Here is an 18307-nt window from a genome sequence, read left to right on the forward strand (position 1 = left end):
TGGGGTCACAGTTCCCTGTACACTGGAATTCAATGTGGAAAAAATCATCAACATATGAATAACGGCCCACACAAGCCACATCCCTAAGGTGAGCTGGCTGATGTGCTCCACGACGAAAGGATTCCACGATCTTGATTTTGGTGGAAATAGGAACAATGGGACAGGATTATGCACACACCCCACAGGAAGTGGTCAGATAGGAGGTGTATGGAACCAAGGGTAAGTAGCCTATTAGCTACTACCCTTATCTTCCCTTAACACCCCTAAATTCAGCTTTTAGGTGGCCCTCTGACACCAGGAAGTCAGATTCACCTCACTAAAGAAGGATGAAGACAAAGAAGAACTGAAGAAGAACTGAAGAAGGGAGAACTGTGGGCCAGTTGTGGACTTTTGGCGACAAACCTTGCCTGCTCCTCTCCAGACAATCGTGACAACTGGACTTGTCCTGCTGATGTGCATCCTCCAAAGGCCTCAGAGGGCTGCCAGCAGTTCGCCAACCAGCAAACATCTCCCTTGAATTGGAGAAGCCACTTCCCTGAATACTGCAGGCATCTACTGTAAAGTCCCGTTCTGCTGAACACAGGGTCCACTGATGCAATAGCCACCCAGGAGGAGGTCATTGTGCTCCAGAGAGTCAGATCCGCCTCCCCTCCCACGTCTGGTGATGCTAGGAGCCCCAGGAGCTGAACTGCACCAATACTCGGGGTACCAGACCCCTTGCAACAACCAAGGCTTCTTTGTAGTCCAATCTGGACTGCAACACTACCCAGCTGACGAGGGACATCAGTATCATGGAGGCCAACACCAAGAGTGGCCCAGCTGTCCTGTTTTGTCCCCCTCTGTAGGTCGAACGAGAACCATGAGCACCTTTGACGCAGAAGTATAGCCGACTGAAACCATACTCACTTGAGCTCCATGGCTCGAGTCCACGAACAAGGACTGTGGCTCCCTGCTCCCAGGACCCTCATGAACTGAGACCCCCGTTGGGAGCTCCCGGAATTGTCCCCAATGTAGAAAAGTGGGTTTCTGTTGAAGTAACCCTCACCCCCCTCCCACATTTTGTCCGACACTTGATGTGCCTTTGGTCCCTGCCAATCGGGTTCCCAGAGGCCTGTGTTCTTTACCAAACCTCTACCTTTGTACCGACAATTGGCACATCTCTAGGCCCCCCGGTAAGCCCCTTGTAAAAGGAACTATGGGCACCAAGGGCACTGTGACCAGGGGAGCCCTCTAAGGGCTGCAGCACCTATTGTGCCACCCATAGAGGACCTGCATCTTCACACCCACACAATGCTATTGCAGGCTGTATGTTTTGATGCAGAGAAAAGTGAAGAGTCAACATGTCACACATCCCTGTGTGCCATGCCTGCAACCCACTGCCCGGGGCCTAGGTACGTCACTGATCTAGTAGGGTTCACTTGCCGCCAGGTGAGGATACAGTTGCAGGAGTACTGTACCCCTACGGTGTCTAGGTCCATTCTTAGACATTGAAAGTGCAGTAAAGCCACAAAGAGTATATGGTCTCGGAGTTGGTCATTAGGAACTCCACAGCACCGTAATGGCTTTACTGAATTCTGGGAAGTTTGGTATCAAACTTCTCAGTATAATAAACCCACACTGACATCAGTGTGGGATTTAATGTAAAAAGCACTCAGAGGGCATCTTAGAGATGTCCTCTGAAAAAACGACCAGCCCTAATGTGGTTCCTGAATTTGCCACCACCAGACAGGTTTCTGGACCCCTCAGTTGAGGGCCTCCACTCTCCAGAAACAAAGCCCATTCTGGGCAGAGGTGTCATGCCTCCTCCCCCAGGATAGGCTGGGTTCCCAAAAAGGAAGCTTCAAAGGCCTGCCAACTTTGTAAGCTGTCCCTGCCTTCTGCTGCCACGAGCAACTGCCTCCAACTGGTTCCGACCCCCACTTTAGGTGGGAGAATCGGCTGGAAAACCAAGTCAGGAGCAGAAGTGTGCCCACCTTTGCCAACCCCAAACCCTCAGGTTGGAGAGGTGAGGTGAAGCACACATCTCAGTCCCCTCCATCTTGAAGATGAGGGGACCCAGCCAATTAGAGAGAGGCTCATGCCCCCCTCACAATGGAGGGTGGCATAATAGGGGGTGTACTCACCCCAAGGAAGGGAATTATTGGTCCCGACCTGCACACCCCTGTAACGCCCCTAAATGTATTATTTAGGGGGACCCTGAACCTTGCCTCCCGAGATTCCTGCAACCTACGAAGCAGGACAAAAGAAGTCGCACAGCAGAGGAGACTCTAGAGAAGAACTGACTTGGCCCCAGCCCTACTGGCCCGTCTGCAGTTTCCAGAGATCCTGCACCCAAAGTCAATTTGTCCTGCTACCAGCGACCTCCAGAACCCCTGGGAGGACTGACTGCCTTCAACAAGACTGGATTTCCTGCGAAAAGCGGCTCTGTCCAAAAGAAACTCCAAAGACAGACTCTGAGCCTGCTGAGGACGAAGAAACTCGATCCCTGGGACCACCACTGCACTTATTGCCTACGGCCTGAGTCCAAGTGGCCCACCGATTCCAGTGAGGTCCCCCAGCGCTCCAGAGTCAAATTCCACCGTTGGTTGACCCCTCCAGGAGTTCCCGACATCGCCTGCAGCCTCTGCACGGAGACCCCCCCCAACCTCGAGAGGCCCAATTAAGGTGAAGTCCGACGTCAAAAGGCACCTCTGCATCCGGCTGTCCTGCGTCCTAGAGAAGAGGACTTGAGGTGCACCTACGTCTCTGAGGCCTCCAACTTGCCTGCCCAGCTGTTGGTTTCTTCTGGAAGACTTCCTGGACCGAGCCTACAGACAAAATCCAAAACTGGCAACCTCCACAGGATTGCATTAGGCTCCCAACCCCTCCTAAACACCCTGCACCTGGCCGTCTGTGTGGCACTGGTTGTGTGGACTGGGTGCCAACCTGGGAACCCTTTTGCCCTCACCTCAACCCTAGGAGCTTGGCTCCCAAGACTGAGTGGCCTGCCCGTGAGCAGCCCCCAACCAAGTGCCTATTAGCCCCATTAGCTAACATTGGGCCTTTGCACCCAGCCGCCCTAGTGCCGCTGCTGATGCGATTCGGGTGCCTAACTGGACCTTGGGGAACATCGAAAGCCATACTTGCAGGTCATTTACTTACCTGTAAACCGTTGATGCTCTTTTTCCCATAGGAACCAATATTACATGTTACAAGTTTCTGTTCCAAAAGTACGAGTTACTTACCTTTGGTAACGATGTATCTGGTAGAGACGATTCTAGCCGCAGATTCCTTAATGTAGAAATTATCCCCAGGCGTGAGACTGGACCCGGAAAACTTTCTTACCCAGCATCTCTGCGCGCCGGGGGGCGGTACCTCGCGACTCCGCCCTGACGTCCTCCGCGGGCGTGACATCAGCAAGGTCACATAAGCCCCACCCCGGCGCGCTGACGTCAGTTTGCTTTTCCACGCCACAACACGGAGCCATCACAACAAAACTGAGGAGAGCATGGGAACAGTGTGCGAAAAACCAGAGAAACAAAAAGAGAGAGAAAAGGTGAGGAACAGCACCAGGTGGCACTGAGGTGCCAGGAGGCCACCACAGGAAAGCCAAGCAGGGAAAGAACAGAGCACCTCTAAGGAGCAACTATGCAAGCCAAGGCAATAGCACTAGGTAGCACCAAAACACCTGAAGGCCACAGCAGTAAGCCACAACTGGGAACCCGCAAAGTACCACTCCATAGAACCACCGTGGAAGCCAAGGCGACAGCCAGCCTGGAGGCACAAGCATGGGAAAGCGCCGAGAGAGAAACTGCAACCACAGACCACACAGTAAAGGGCCACAAGCCCGGAACAGAGGAGCAACAGCAATCCACCCCCCGACTAAACAGTCAAGGAGGGCCAGAGCCCCTAAAAGAGCAGGAGGTCAAAGGACAGGCAAATGAATCACCAACGTAGAAGACCGCAGGGGGACCAGAAATTGTAACAACAACGAGAAAAAGAGCAAAAGCAGGACCCCACACTGGAGAGAAACCAGCTGGGTGGAACCCGACCGGAGAAAACAAAAAGGATACCCGCAGAAGACAAGCCACCCCGAGGGAGGCAAGCACAGAAACCAAACTGAGGGTCCTCGCAGAACGGGGAGGAAGGGCGGGCCGTGAAGGAATCTGCGGCTAGAATCGTCTCTACCAGATACATCATTACCGAAGGTAAGTAACTTGTACATCTGATAGAGACTACTAGCCGCTGATTCCTTAACATAGAATAGATACCCTAGCCATACCCAAAGGGGAGGAGGGCCTGCGAGAGAACCTCCCCAACAGGAGCGACCCAGGGCCCCAGGAGGGGACATGGCACAAGGACAAGAAAAAGGGCCAGGAAATCCTAAGCCCAACCAAGGGAGAACCGCCCAACACCCCGCAGGGGCAGACAGCACCCTAATAGCCGCAAGAAACACCAGGACTACCTCAAACCCAGTGAGAAGAGGTAGAACCAGAGGCAGGGCTCACCGGAAGAAGCACATATACAGAGATAGAAAAGAGCTGAACTCACCTCGGCCGCAAATAGCGGACAGCCGCAACAACTCCACCGCCAACAGCAGAGGCGGAAGAAGAAAGGCACTGTTGCACAAAGCCCCAGCGGAACCAGAGGCAGGGGCACAAGGGAACACATCAAGACCACAACGGCAGGGTAGAACAAGCAGGCCGGCATGGGAATGCGCCGTCAGCAGCAGGCAACACCACGGAACAGTGCACCCAGGACAAGTCGTAAACCTGCCAAAGGCAGAGGCCACAGAGGGCCAGGACACACCCCAAAGGAGGGGACGGCCCAGAAACACACACACTAACCCACGAAAGAAGGGGGGAAATAACCCGGCAGAAAAGAAAGAGACAGAGGACGGACCCAAGCCAGCCACCCGAACACCGAAGCCAAGGAAAGCCAAACCCTCTGGGGCACCACACAGAGGACCAAGCCGAAACATTGGACAAAAGTGCGGAACTGCCACAACACAATGCCGCAGACATCAGGCCAGACCAGCCCAGCAACGTAGCGACAAGGAGAAGGAGAGACTGAGCGCAAGCTGCTCCAAGACAGTCAGCAAGAAGATCGCGCCAGCGACATACCGAGATGCCACGGAAAGCAAGGAGCCCGAAAGGGGCGACCACACCTCCCCAGCACAAGAAAGAGCTATATAATAGCTACAAGTACCCCACATAGGGTAGGTTACGTCCTAAGAAACATGAGAACACCGCTTAGGAAAACATTTCCGCAGCAGAGGACAAACAGACGACCTGCAGAGAAACCCACAGATGGCTCATCAATCAACCAATAAAGAAGACACAGAAAGCCTAATCTCAGGGCCTACCGACTTTACCAACAGTGAAAATCACAAGCCAACAAAAAAGGGCCAGACCAGCAGCCAACAGCACCAAAGGGCCAACGAAAGAACCCTAATGGCACACCAACCACACAGAACACACAACTAGGGCGACTCGTTACTAGGCCCCAGGCAACAACTGGAGAACACCTCCCAGAACACAGACCGACATCCAGGTCACTGAGGAGGAGGAGGAGGACAAAGCGCCGCAAGGAACCTCTGAATAGCAGAATCCGCAGGGGCGTGAAATAAAAGAGCGCCATCGAAGGGAAGGTCAACCAGCCGCTCCTTAACGTTCTCAGGGAAAACATTATCCCTCAGCCAAGCATGGCGACGGAGGGCCACAGAAGAAGCCATGGTGCAGCCAAGCACTTCTGATACGTCCAGAGCCGAGCGAAGAATAAACGCAGCCAGCTCCCTGCCATCCAACACATGGTGCCGCAGATCAGCGCAGGCACCCTCCTGAGAAGCGGAAGACAGAAAGGACTCTGTCGAATCCCATAAGCAAGAAGTGGCTCTGGCCAATAAACAAAGCGTGTTAAGTGCCCGCAAGGCAGCACTGGAGGAGGCAGAGATGTTGCGCCCCCAAGAATGCAACCACCGGGCTTCCCGAGACGGGGGAGACAACACCGATGGCAAGGAGGGAAGGGCGGTCTGCAAAAGAGGGTCCCTGGTAGAAGGATGAAAGGAAAGGCAGACAGGATCATGCGGAGCAGGACGGTGGCGGTGCAGAAGCGGCTGGGGCACCGTGTCCCCCGTGGCAGGATGCCCTCAGGCCCCCAAGAGAGAATTATGGAGCGTAGCCTCGAAGGGAAGAAGCAGCTCCCGTCCACCAGAGCCATGATGGAGAACCTCCAGTAAATGATCCGCGGGGAAATGGGCAGCCGGATCACCCATGCGAAGGCCGCACTTTCCTCCGTAGGACAACACGGTGGGAAGAGCAACTCCTCCGTGGGCGACGGCTGTAAGCTAAGCCGGCCATCTCCCAGCCCAACCGGAGGAAGGAAAGGCCAAGCTCGGAATGGGGGAGGGTTGACCGACGAGTGGGGAACCCGAGGCGCCTCCGGTGAATATTGCGGGCGCGGGGACGGCGAAGAGCCATCCTTGCAAGACGCCGGGGAAAAGGCCACGACGCGGCGCCCCGTCTCCGGAGAAGATGAAACAAACAGTTGCCGAACCTCTGGAGAAGAGGGGGCGTCCGAAGATGAATCAACGGCACGGCGCCGCAGGGGATGCCGAAACGACCTCAGGCACGACGCGCGCCGTGGGAGAATGGGGCGGGGTCGGAGCCGGGGTGGCCAAGGAACGGCGCCGAAAAAGCATCAACTCGACCTCCGACGAGGCAGCCGCCTGCGTGGAGAGACGAGGGGGGCCCTGGGACACACCCCGGCCCTTAGCCCGCCCCGCCAGGGCCAGCAGACGCCGGCACCTGAGCGGCGTCAGCTCGACCTCGGACAAGGCCACTGCCTGCCCAGAGGACCGAGGGGGACTCGAGGACGAGCCACGAGTCCCGGCAACCTCCCACGACACCACAGGGACCCCCGTGGGGTTTGCGACGAGGCAGAGGCCACACCCCGACAGCACCACATCTCCAGAACCTGGAGCCGAACCTGCTGGCGCCGGAGCCGCTGGCGACGCCACAGAAGTCCCCGCACACGGTAAGGGATCCGCAGACGTCCCAGGAAAAAGAGGAGAAGAAGGAGGAGCCAAAGAGGCCTGCAAGGCCACCGCATAGGCCTCCATCTGGGCTCTGGTCACCCCTGCGCTGGAGAACAGCAGGTAGGATGGCGACGCATGGGGCCGCACAACCCGCGGAGAACCCGCGCCCCCACAGGCCGGGGACCGGGCGTCAGGGACAAACTGAGACACTTACCAACAGGTGAGCGACGCCCCTGCGGCCTCGGAGAAGGACAATGTAAAAGACGGAAGCGGTGGTTCTTGAAGCCTTCCGTGGAGTCGGACGCAGCGACAGCGCCGACTTGGGCATGCGGGCCGAGAAGAGTTTCATCCGGCGCTCCCGCTGGGAGTTCGGCTTCATCTGCTGACAAGCCTCGCAGTCCGTGGAGTCGTGGTGCTCTCCCAAACACCACATACAGATGGGGTGAGGGTCCGTCGCCCACATCTGGCGTGCGCAAGACGAGCACGTCTTAAAGCCCGAAGGCATTCGCACACTGTTCACAAGAAAAACGCAAAGCGTAAAAAGGAGGACTGAAAAAAGGCCAGGAACACAATCCGGATCCGCGTTGCACACGGAAAAGAAGAAAACTGATGTCAGCGCGCTGGGTTGGGGCTTATGTGACCTCGCTGATGTCACCCCGTGGAGGGCGTCGGGGCGGAGTCACGAGGTACCGCCCCCCGGCGCGCAGAAATGCTGGGCAAGAAAATTTTCTAGGTCCAGTCTCACGCCTGGGGATCATTTCTACGTTAAGGAATCTGCGGCTAGTAGTCTCTATCAGATATGTTGTTCAACTGTGCTTTTGTATGAAAGAAAAGTAACTGTGCTTTAAACCATAAAGTGACTTACTTACCTTTGTATTGTAAGATCCACGGTGTGATATCTAGTCATATCACGCCAAGTAGTCGATGTAATCCAAAAGTAAGCTAAAAGTATTCCAAAGTAATCTCTATTTATTTTAAACAGTTTGAAATTCCAATTATTACAGGTTTGTATTTGCTTTTTAGCCACAACTGCCTTTCCTTGTAAAGTTTTGCATTTGGAAGTATATTTCACTTACCTGCACCAAGTCCTGCTTGGTTCTTGAAATAAAACATAAGTATACCTTTTTTTTAACTTACCTAATTAATTTGGATTCAGTGTCTGAGTGCGTGCCTTCAGCCTTGATTGAGTGAATACAATAAATGCTAAACACACCATCCTGGTAAGCCTAGCTGCTTGCCCACACTACCACAAAGAGAACTGTTAGCACTTGTCTAACTTAGCCTCTCCTATACCTCTGGGGACTCCTTGGACTGTGCACGCTATACCTTACTTTGGTATAGTATATACAGAGCCAGCTTCCTACACCCAGTCCCCAGTACCCCGTCTGCAGACTGTTTCTAGGTGCCCCTCCCCCCACCTTTGCCAATGGTGTAGTGAGCAAGGCTACCAATCCATCCACCACCGCTGCATCCAGACACTCCAGGGCAGGTAAACCCAAACCGCTGGTGGATCTTGTAACCATTACCCCCCAGTACCTTAAGTCCTAAAGGGGACCCATGAAATACGATTACAACTACTTGTATGCAATAAAATTTTATTTCTCCATAGGAAAGCATTACCACGGAAAAAAGCATTTGTGTGACACTTTTGCTAACTGTAAAAATGGATAACTTGAAAAGTACTTACCTGATTACTATCTTCTTGGTGTTAAAAAATCTATAAAAATACATGTTATTTTTCTAAATTGATCTTGAGTTCCACTTGAGTGTGTGCCTCACTTATTGACTATGTGCAACAGTTGTTAAACTCCCTGCATGTGTATGCCACCACAAACAAATTGGTGATAAACCTTAAGAAAACCCAAGTGGCCTTTTTAGGCAGGAAGCAGTACAGAGGTGGCGGCTGGATGTACGGCAACGCTCAAATCCCCGTTGGCAAAACCAACAGGTACCTGGGACTCCATATCGACTCAAGGGGCACACTAATGAAACACCGTCACCATATTGTCATTAAAATCACGGCTCTTCAGGTTGGCCTGTCCAAGCTCTCAAAAAAACTGACAGGCCCCAATCTAGCTGCAATGTTGGAAGTCATGCGAGCCAAGGTAGGCCCCACTCTGTCGTACGGTTTGGAGATCTCCCGTGGCAAGTTGTGTACCAACCTTAATCAATACACGATTTAAATCTACAAAAGGGTGCTTCGGCTACCTTAGTAGTTCGGCTGCTGCCCAGATCCGATTGGAGCTGAGCCTCCCAAACTATACTCTGCAAAGCATGGGGTCCCTTTCTCAACCTCTGTCATAAGCTTATAAATGCAGCTGTCCACACAAGCGGTACTTCAATGAATGCAGGTCACGACTATCAGCAGACGATCTTTGGTCTCTTAATCCTGGGTATAAAGCTTTTAAAATAAGTATCAAAAAGCGCATCCAACTATGCTCCAGACCTTTAGAGAGATCCTAGCCAAAAGGAAGCACGCATGGGCAGTAATTAACTCGTACCAGCTGGCACCTCCCCTGCCACACATGGCATGCTCTTATTCTTTAAACCTTAAACAAAGATTCTTGGTCCTTAGGATGGGTGAGTGGCTCTTCTTGAAACACCTACCTTCATGGCAGTGGACCTCCCGACTAACTTGAGTGTAGAGGCTGTGACAAATCAGATGAATCCATGGAGCATGTTGCATGTATTTGCCCAGCACTGTTGTCCCTCTGTAGAACAAAGTTGAGGCCCGAGTGGAACAAATTGGGAATTCCGACTTGCAGGCTAGGCATCATAGCTGCCTTGAATCCAGGAAACATGGCTTTAAACATTAACTTCACGATTTTCATCCACTTGGCTAATCATCGATTCAAGGTCTCCAAAGCCTCAAATTTAATCAGTCTGGTTAAAGATCTCCATTGTGAGTTTCACCCAATCAAAGGCTTACAAAGGTAGAAATTGTGGGTGCCATTGCACTGCTTGGACTGTAGTTCCATTTTAATGGGGGAGTTGCCACTTTCTCACCTTGTTATAGTGAGGAATTTTGTTGCTCTATCTCTTTAAGGGTTTTGAGTATGTTCTTATGAAGAAACATTTGCTATTTGACTGCTTAGAGTAGACTGTAGTTCCGGTTTTAATCGTGGCGCTGCCACCTTCTTACCTTTTTATAGTGATGAATTTTGTCGTTCTATCTCTTTGAAAGTTTTTAAGTATGTTCTTATGAAGAAAATTTGCATTAAGTGCTTTTATGATTTATTTTTAAATCAAATAAACCTTCTTACTTACGACTATGTGTACAACAAATGCTTAACACTACTCTCTGATAAGCCTAAACTGCTCACCCACAGTACCACAAAATAGAGCATTTGGGATTATTAATTTAAGCTGTGTAAACCAATAAGGGTCGTCTGGATTCTCTACACAGTGAACCTCATTTTTGGTACACTACATAAAAAGGCAGCTTCCTACACATAGGCACAGGTGCATATCATATTACTAGCCCAAATTAGCAGAAGAAATTAAACTGATGACATTTACCTGGATGAGTATTTAAAGGATATTCAATGCGAATGCACACTCTGAGGTACGTGGATGAGAGTGCAGTGGTCTCATGATGAACAAAGACAAACCCCTCCTTTTAGATGGGTCCCCCTCATGACTCAGGATCTGCATGTATGAAAGGTACTCATGCGCTTCTTCAATGAGGAAACAACCCATCGCATAGGTGCCAGTGAATATTGGCAAATCTGATCTTAAATTTCCATAATCTGAAAATGCCCCAGGTGCTGAAGTTGCAAACATATATTCTAGCCAAATTTGCTAATGAGACGAATATGTAAATACTGTGTACAGAAGGCACTGCTGCAAATATGAATTACGGGCAAAAGAGAAGATGACACACAAAAGGTGTGCATGGAATGAAGAATTACACCACTGAGAGGATGTGGTAAATTAATTTGGGGAAACAACTTTTAAAACAATGCAAACGTGAGCAGTCTTGGAAAAACAGAATTAGTCAACTTGCAACATTTGTAAAGTGTTGTGTGGAAAAAAGGTTCCCAAAGGCAAATAGCGACTACAAATTTTACTGCCCCAACTTCTCTTGCAGTAAAAGAAAAAAAAGTAAGTGACAAAAGGTAAACATATATGTCTAAATTGCTGGCTCTTTAGTGGCACTAGTAGGGTCTGCATTAGCAGTAATTTACCATTGCTTAAGCCTAAATTATTATAGCCTCAACAGAGATCATTGGTGCTGTTCAACTTGCGTAATAAACTATCTTGCATGGAACCCTGGTGGACACATTGTAATTAGTTTTCATTACAAGTACATGCAAGGATATACCTCACTTACTACTTTGGTATCTTGCAAACTCAAAAAAACCTCTGAACATAATTGGCTTAAATAAATCAAAACTCAGCCTGCTTGTCAAATTTGTGATCAAACATTCAAAGAAGACTAGTGATGAGTTCACTTTGTTACAGGAAATGGCATGCATTCATTTTCAAGGTTTGTGAAGTCAGAAATTGGGTTCCAGAAGTGTTCAGCACAATAAGCAGCTAACTTGTTTCAATTAATTTCAATCACATTTAAATCATTGAACAGGGCACTTTTTAAAATTTGGAATGAATGGTTTTGGATGAAAGGATGAAACTCAGTTGCATTAGGCAAACAGGTTAAATATGGTTGCGTCAATGGCTAGAAGCTTTTGTAAAAGGAAACATTTCCAGTTAACCTACTTAATAAAACTGCAATTCCAAAGATTCCGTTTACATGCTTCCACAATTTATGTACAAAAACGAAGATACTGCAAGCTTACTGTGTTTGTCTGTGAGTATCGTGATGCAAATGCACGAATGCCCTCAGTGTAGATTTTGTTGTAAAACTGAATGAGGTCGCCCCTCTCTTCTTCTTCTACGTCATTGTTGGAGCTGTTAATATGGGTTGGAGTTGGAGGTGCACTGTTTGGCTGCGGAACGGGCAGGGTACTGCTGGATCTCATCACTGGACTGGTATCTATGCTGGCTGCAAAGATAATAAGCAACATTATAAAATATCTGTAGTCATTCGTATGGACACAGGAAGGTTAAAGGTAAGTTTATTTGTAGAAGTAAAAAGCCTCCATACTCTGCTCAGTACATGTTTGCCTGCCTTCTTCAAGTTACCTCATACCAACAATCTAAATTCATTTAAAATCAACATATCAAACAGTTGATAGGCTTAGAGCATCCTAAGGAATAATGGGGCTGGGGCATAGGAAGGGGTAGGTACTATTTTAAGAACAATTTAAAATACATCTCCTTACCCAAAAAAACAGAGACAAACGAGAGAGGGAAATATAGATATATAATTAGTACATTTTATAGTCTTTTGCCAAGAAGGTGGACAGTGTTCTCCGGAGCACCTGTAGGTGGTGGCTGACGTCAATGTATCTCTCAAGTGTTTTTGTCTGCAATTTTAGGAATAAGGGCTTAAGGCACTTAGCTATTCTGTCCATATGCCAGGTATGCCCACCCTTCAAGATTACCACATTGTTTTACACATTTAATTTTTTACAGGTACAGAGAAGTAAATTAATTTGTTATGTGGGTTTGTACATTTTCTTATGGCAATCCATTGACCCATTTTCCAGTAATTTTGCTTAGCTCCCCATTTGCCATCGTACCATCTTTCGTATTTGTTTTGGTGTACATTTACTGTATCTATAACTTCTTTTTTGTCAACCCAATCTGGATTACCTGGGAAATACCAGAAACCGCTTTAGGCGTGCTGTGGTAAGACCATAACATATCTCGTACAGCTTTGTTTACTGAACCACCAAACATATGGGCCAACCGGATGGCTTCCTTTATCATTTAGTTAACTTTTCACCACACCATTAACGAAGGGACAATAAAGATCAGTTTTGATGTGATGTACGGATAGTCTCTTTAAAAATGGTGTCATCCCATCTGAGACAAATTGAACACCGTTATCCATTTCTTTAGAGAACGTTTCTGACATAAACTCAAAAGAGTAGAGTTATTAATATTACTCACAGATTTTGAGGTAACCCAATGAGAATGATACACTACTATCACAATATTTGTTTATAAAACTAGATTAATTTATGGGTCCTAATATATCAAGACCTACTTTATCCTAAGGTTTTGACAGGACCTCCACTGGTGAAAGAGGAGCCTTATGGGCGGCCATAGTCTTATTGCTAGAACTGCTACCTTTTTTTATTTTTATGTAGTGCAAACTTAACCCGAAGGTATCAGACTGCTTTACATGAGCACCAGTTGCGTTAGAGATGAACATATTCATTTTGTTTGGTACGGGGAGATTAAGTGATATGCCCAGAATCACAGGATGTAGAGAGTCCCTGCGGAGACTCGAACCCGGTCCCCCCAGCTTCGAGGTCCACCACTCTAGTCATCACCACGTTCTTTCTCCCGCTTTGCTCTCAACTATATAATCTATATTTGGGAACCAGTATTCTGCTCTTATTTTGATTTTTGTCATGCTCTTACTTAATGACCTTCATAAGCAATGTCTACAAAATGATCATGCATACCTTCATGTGATACAATTTTATCTGGTTTGAAAATTAAATTACCTATGATGGACAATTCATTACTTAAATTTCAAAATGGTTGGATTTCGACAAGCAGTTTGATAAAAGTTAATGTTTTGTCTTTCTCTACACATTGATCCTTAGTGACAACAGAAAAGTCAATAGCAAGAATGTTTTCTTCAGGCCGACTCATGTCTTGCACAGAAACATGTACAGGCATGCAAAACAAGCAGTCAGCAACATAGTGCCTTACCACAGGAACATACTCCGATTTAAAATTGTAACCCTGTAGGCCTAGCACCCACTTAGATCTATGTGGCATGGTTTTCTTAAAGCCTTTGGGGGTGAACATACGCATTAATGGTTTATTGTTTGTCCTCAGTATAAATATTAAACCCCGTAGGTAAAATGTGTAACGACTGATAGCCCAGTAGCATGCCAAAGCTTCCCTTTCTGCTATAGAGTAATTTAATTCTTCATCTTTAAGCATTCTTGAAGCAAATGCTACAATTCTCTCTTTGCCTTCAACCAAGATAAAGTTGAACCTAGGCCTGTATTGCTTTTATCAGTAGTTAACAAGGTATTATGTTTGACATCAAAATGTCCGATGTTAGGGGCATTAATGATTTCCTCTTTGACTTTGGTAAATGTTTTTGACATTTATCAGTCAACTCAAAATGACTTCCCTTTTTAAGGAAGACTCTTAAAGGATGTACCAGGTCCGAAAAAGGTTTAATGAACTTGGACATGTAGTCAATCAGACCTAGAAATTATTTCAGTTCATCTTTGCTGGTAAAGGGAGGATGCAAGACCGACTGAATCTACTAAACTGAAGTTGGGTTTAACCCCATCTTCTGAAATGGTTGCCCTAGGTATTCAACTGATTTGACCTGACCCCTACTTTTCACTTTTCCATTTTTATAGTGAATCCTGTTTTTTCTAGGTTCGCTAAGAACAGCCTCCAGAATGGAGTTATGCTAAATGTTCTGATTTTCAATAGATTAAAATGTAATCTTGGAAACATAAGACATTTTTTATTCCTTGTAGTACAAGTTACTTACCTCCGGTAACGATGTATCTGGTAGAGTAGATTCTAGCTGCAAATTCCTTAACATAGAATAATCCCCAGGAGTGAGACTGGACCCGGAAAACGTTCTTGTCCCAGCATCTCTGCGCACCGGGGGGGGGATGGGTGTGGCACCACGCTACTCCGACTGCCGTCTTCCGCGGGCGTGACGTCAGGGAGATCACATAAGCCCCCCCCCCCCACCCCCGGCGCGCTGACGTCAGTTTGCTTCGGAGAACTTTTCCACACCACAACGCGGAGCCATCACAACAAAACTGAGGAGAGCATGGGAACAGTGTGCGAAAAAGCAGAGAAACAAAACAGAAAGAAACAAAGGGTGAGGAACAGCACCAGAAAGCTATAGCGGCGCAGCTATAGCAGGGAAAGAACAGAGCACCACTGTGAGGAACAATCGTGCAAGCCAAGGCGACAGCACCAGTCGGCACTAAAGTACCAGAAAGCCAAAGCAGCGAAGCTATAGCAGGGAAAGAGCAGAGCACCGCCCCACCCGAGGAACAATTGAGCATGCCAAGGCAATAGCCATCCGGGAGGCACAAGTATATGGAGACAGAGAGAGAGACAGAGAGAGAGACAGAGAGAGAGACAGAGAGAGAGACCGAGAGAGAGAGAGACCGAGAGAGAGAGACAGAGAGAGAGACCGAGAGAGAGAGAGACAGAGAGAGAGACAGAGAGAGAGAGAGACAGAGAGAGAGACAGAGACAGAGAGAGAGACAGAGACAGAGACAGAGACAGAGAGAGAGACAGAGAGAGACAGAGAGAGACAGAGAGAGACAGAGAGAGAGACAGAGAGAGAGACAGAGAGAGAGACAGAGAGAGAGACAGAGAGAGAGAGACAGAGAGAGAGACAGAGACAGAGACAGAGAGAGAGAGAGACAGAGAGAGAGACAGAGACAGAGAGAGACAGAGAGAGAGAGAGACAGAGAGACACAGAGAGAGAGAGAGAGAGAGAGAGAGAGAGAGAGAGAGAGAGAGAGAGAGAGAGACAAAGACAAAGAGGTGATCCCTACACTGGAGAGAAACCAGCTGGAGGGAAACAAGGGCACACAGCAACCAACCATCCCTGTATCAAAAGAAAGAAGGGGGGGAAGGAACCATAAAGCAGAACCGGACAGCCTGACCGAAAGGAGGCGAAGAGGACACCCACAGAAGACAAGCCACCCAGAGGGGGGCAAGTGCAGAAACCCAAGCAGAGGGTCCTCGCAGAACGGGGAGGAAGGGCGGGTCGTGAAGGAATCTGCGGCTAGAATCGTCTCTACCAGATACATCGTTACCGGAGGGAAGTAACTTGTACATCGGATAGAGACTACTAGCCACAGATTCCTTAACGTAGAATAGATACCCTAGCCATACCCAGAAGGGAGGAGGGCCTGCGAGAGAGCCTCCCCAGCAGGAGAGACATAAGGCTCCAGCAGGGAACATGTCACAGGAACAAGAAGGGAAGGCCAGGAGATCCCAAGTCCAAGTAAGGGAGAACCGCCCAACACCCCGCAGGGGCAGACAGTGCCCGAAGGACCACAAGGAACAAAAGAAGCACCTCAAACCCCTGGGAGAAGAGGCAGAACTGGAGGCAGGGTCCACCGTAAGAAGCACACACAGTGATGGGAAACAGTCGAACACACCGCGGCCGCAAGCAGCGGAGAAGGCAGGAACCGTGCCACTGACAATTGTGCAGGCGTAAGAAGAAAGGCACAGATGCACAAAGCCCCAGCAGAGGCAGGGGCACAAAGGAACACCGGCGGACCAGAACAAGCAGGCCGGCGCAGGCATGCGCAGCCAGCAGCAGGCAACACCACGAAGCAGCGCAGCAGACCAAGCCAGGCGCAAGCCGAAGACAGAGGAGGGGGGTGGGGGGGGCAGGACACACCCTAAGGGAGGGGCCGGTGCCGAAACACACACTAACCCACGAAAGAAGTGGGACCAGGCAGAAGAAAAAGAGAGTGGACGGAGGACGGGCCCAGACCGTCAACCAGAACACAGCAGCCAAAGGAAGCAAGCTGCTCTGGAACACTAAACAGAGGACCAGGCAGAAGCGCCGGTCAGAAGGGCGCAAGCGCCACAACACCACGCCGCAGACAGCAGGCCAGACTGGTCGAGCGACGTAGCGAACCTGGAGAAGGACAGACCTGGGCGCAACGGAAGTCGTGCCAACACCACAGCAAAGAGGCCGCACCTGCGATATACCATAACGCCAAGGAGAGCACGGAACGCGAAAAGGGTGACCACACTGCCCCAGCCCATGACAAGCTATGTAATAGCTACAAATACCCCAAATAGGGTATGTTACGTCCCAAGAAAACATGGGAACACCTCTTAGGAAAATATTCAGCAGCAGAGGACAAACAGAAAAGCCTGAGGGTAAAACCGCAGACAGCTTGCCAAGCAGCCAATAAAAAAGACACAAAAGGTCCCAGACCAGGACCTATACAGGCTTATCAACAGCCAAAACCACAAGGCAAAAAAGGGGGGCTGAACCAGCAGCCAACAGCACCAAAGGGCCAACCGAAGGACCCTGAAGGCACACCAATCACAAAGAACACACAACCGGGGTTACTCGTTACAAGGCCCCAGAAAACAACGGGAGAACACCTCCCAGAACACAGACCGACATCCAGGTTCACTGAGGAGGAGAGGGAGAGGGAGAGAGGGAGAGAGGGAGAGAGGGAGAGGGAGGGAGAGGGAGGGAGAGGGAGAGAGGGAGGGGAGAGGGAGGAGGGAGAGAGGGGGAGAGAGGAGGGAGGGAGAGGGAGAGAGGGAGAGGGAGGGAGAGGGAGGGAGAGGGAGGGAGGGAGAGGGAGGGAGGGAGAGGGAGGGAGGGAGGGAGGGAGGGAGAGGGAGGGAGGGAGGGAGGGAGGGAGGGGAGGGAGGGAGGGAGGGAGGGAGGGAGAGGGAGGGAGGGAGGGGAGGGAGGGAGGGAGGGGAGGGAGGGAGGGGAGGAGGGAGGGAGGGAGGAGGAGGGAGAGAGAGAGGGAGGGAGGGAGAGGGAGGGAGGGAGAGAGAGGGAGGGAGAGGGAGAGGGAGGGAGGGAGGGAGAGAGAGGGAGGGAGAGGGAGGGAGGGAGAGAGAGGGAGGGAGAGTGAGAGAGGGAGGGAGAGGGAGAGGGAGGGAGGTAGGGAGGGAGGGAGGGAGGTAGGGAGGGAGAGAGAGAGGAGAGAGAGAGGGAGGGAGGGAGGGAGAGAGGGAGGGAGGGAGAGGGAGGGAGGGAGAGGAGGGAGGGAGGGAGAGAGGGAGAGAGGGGGAGGGAGGGAGGGAGGGAGAGAGGGAGGGAGAGGGTGGAGAGAGGGAGGGGAGGAGGGAGGGAGAGGGAGGGAGCGAGAGGGAGGGAGGGTGAGGGAGGGAGGGTGAGGGAGGGAGGGAGGGTGAGGGGAGGGAGGGAGGGGAGGGAGGGAGGAGAGAGGGAGGGAGGGAGAGAGAGAGAGGGAGGGGAGGGAGAGGGAGGGAGAGGGAGGGAGAGAGAGAGAGGGAGGGAGAGGAGGGAGGGAGGGGAGAGAGAGGGAGAGGGAGAGGGAGGGAGAGAGGGGGGAGGAGAGAGAGGGAGGGAGGGAGGGAGGAGGGAGGAGAGGGAGGGAGGGAGGGAGGAGAGAGGGAGAGGAGGGAGGGAGGGAGGGAGAGAGAGGGAGGAGGAGGAGGAGGGAGGGAGAGAGGAGAGGAGGGAGGGAGGGAGAGAGA

At 50.3% G+C, this 18307-nt stretch overlaps 1 protein-coding gene across 2 annotated transcripts in view; it reads right to left on the reverse strand.

Moving 5' to 3' along the window:
* RBL2 (RB transcriptional corepressor like 2) overlaps window positions 1-18307 on the reverse strand; it is a 722629-nt gene that overhangs the window by 121192 nt on the left and 583130 nt on the right. For both annotated transcript variants that reach the window (XM_085638866.1, XM_085638867.1), the window contains exon 20: window positions 11815-12020. In XM_085638866.1, coding sequence (XP_085494992.1) covers window positions 11815-12020 — 206 coding nt within the window. The remainder of the gene's footprint in view (window positions 1-11814; window positions 12021-18307) is intronic.

Source organism: Triturus cristatus, chromosome 12 (assembly GCF_964204655.1).
Source record: "Triturus cristatus chromosome 12, aTriCri1.1, whole genome shotgun sequence".
NCBI lineage: Eukaryota > Metazoa > Chordata > Amphibia > Caudata > Salamandridae > Triturus > Triturus cristatus.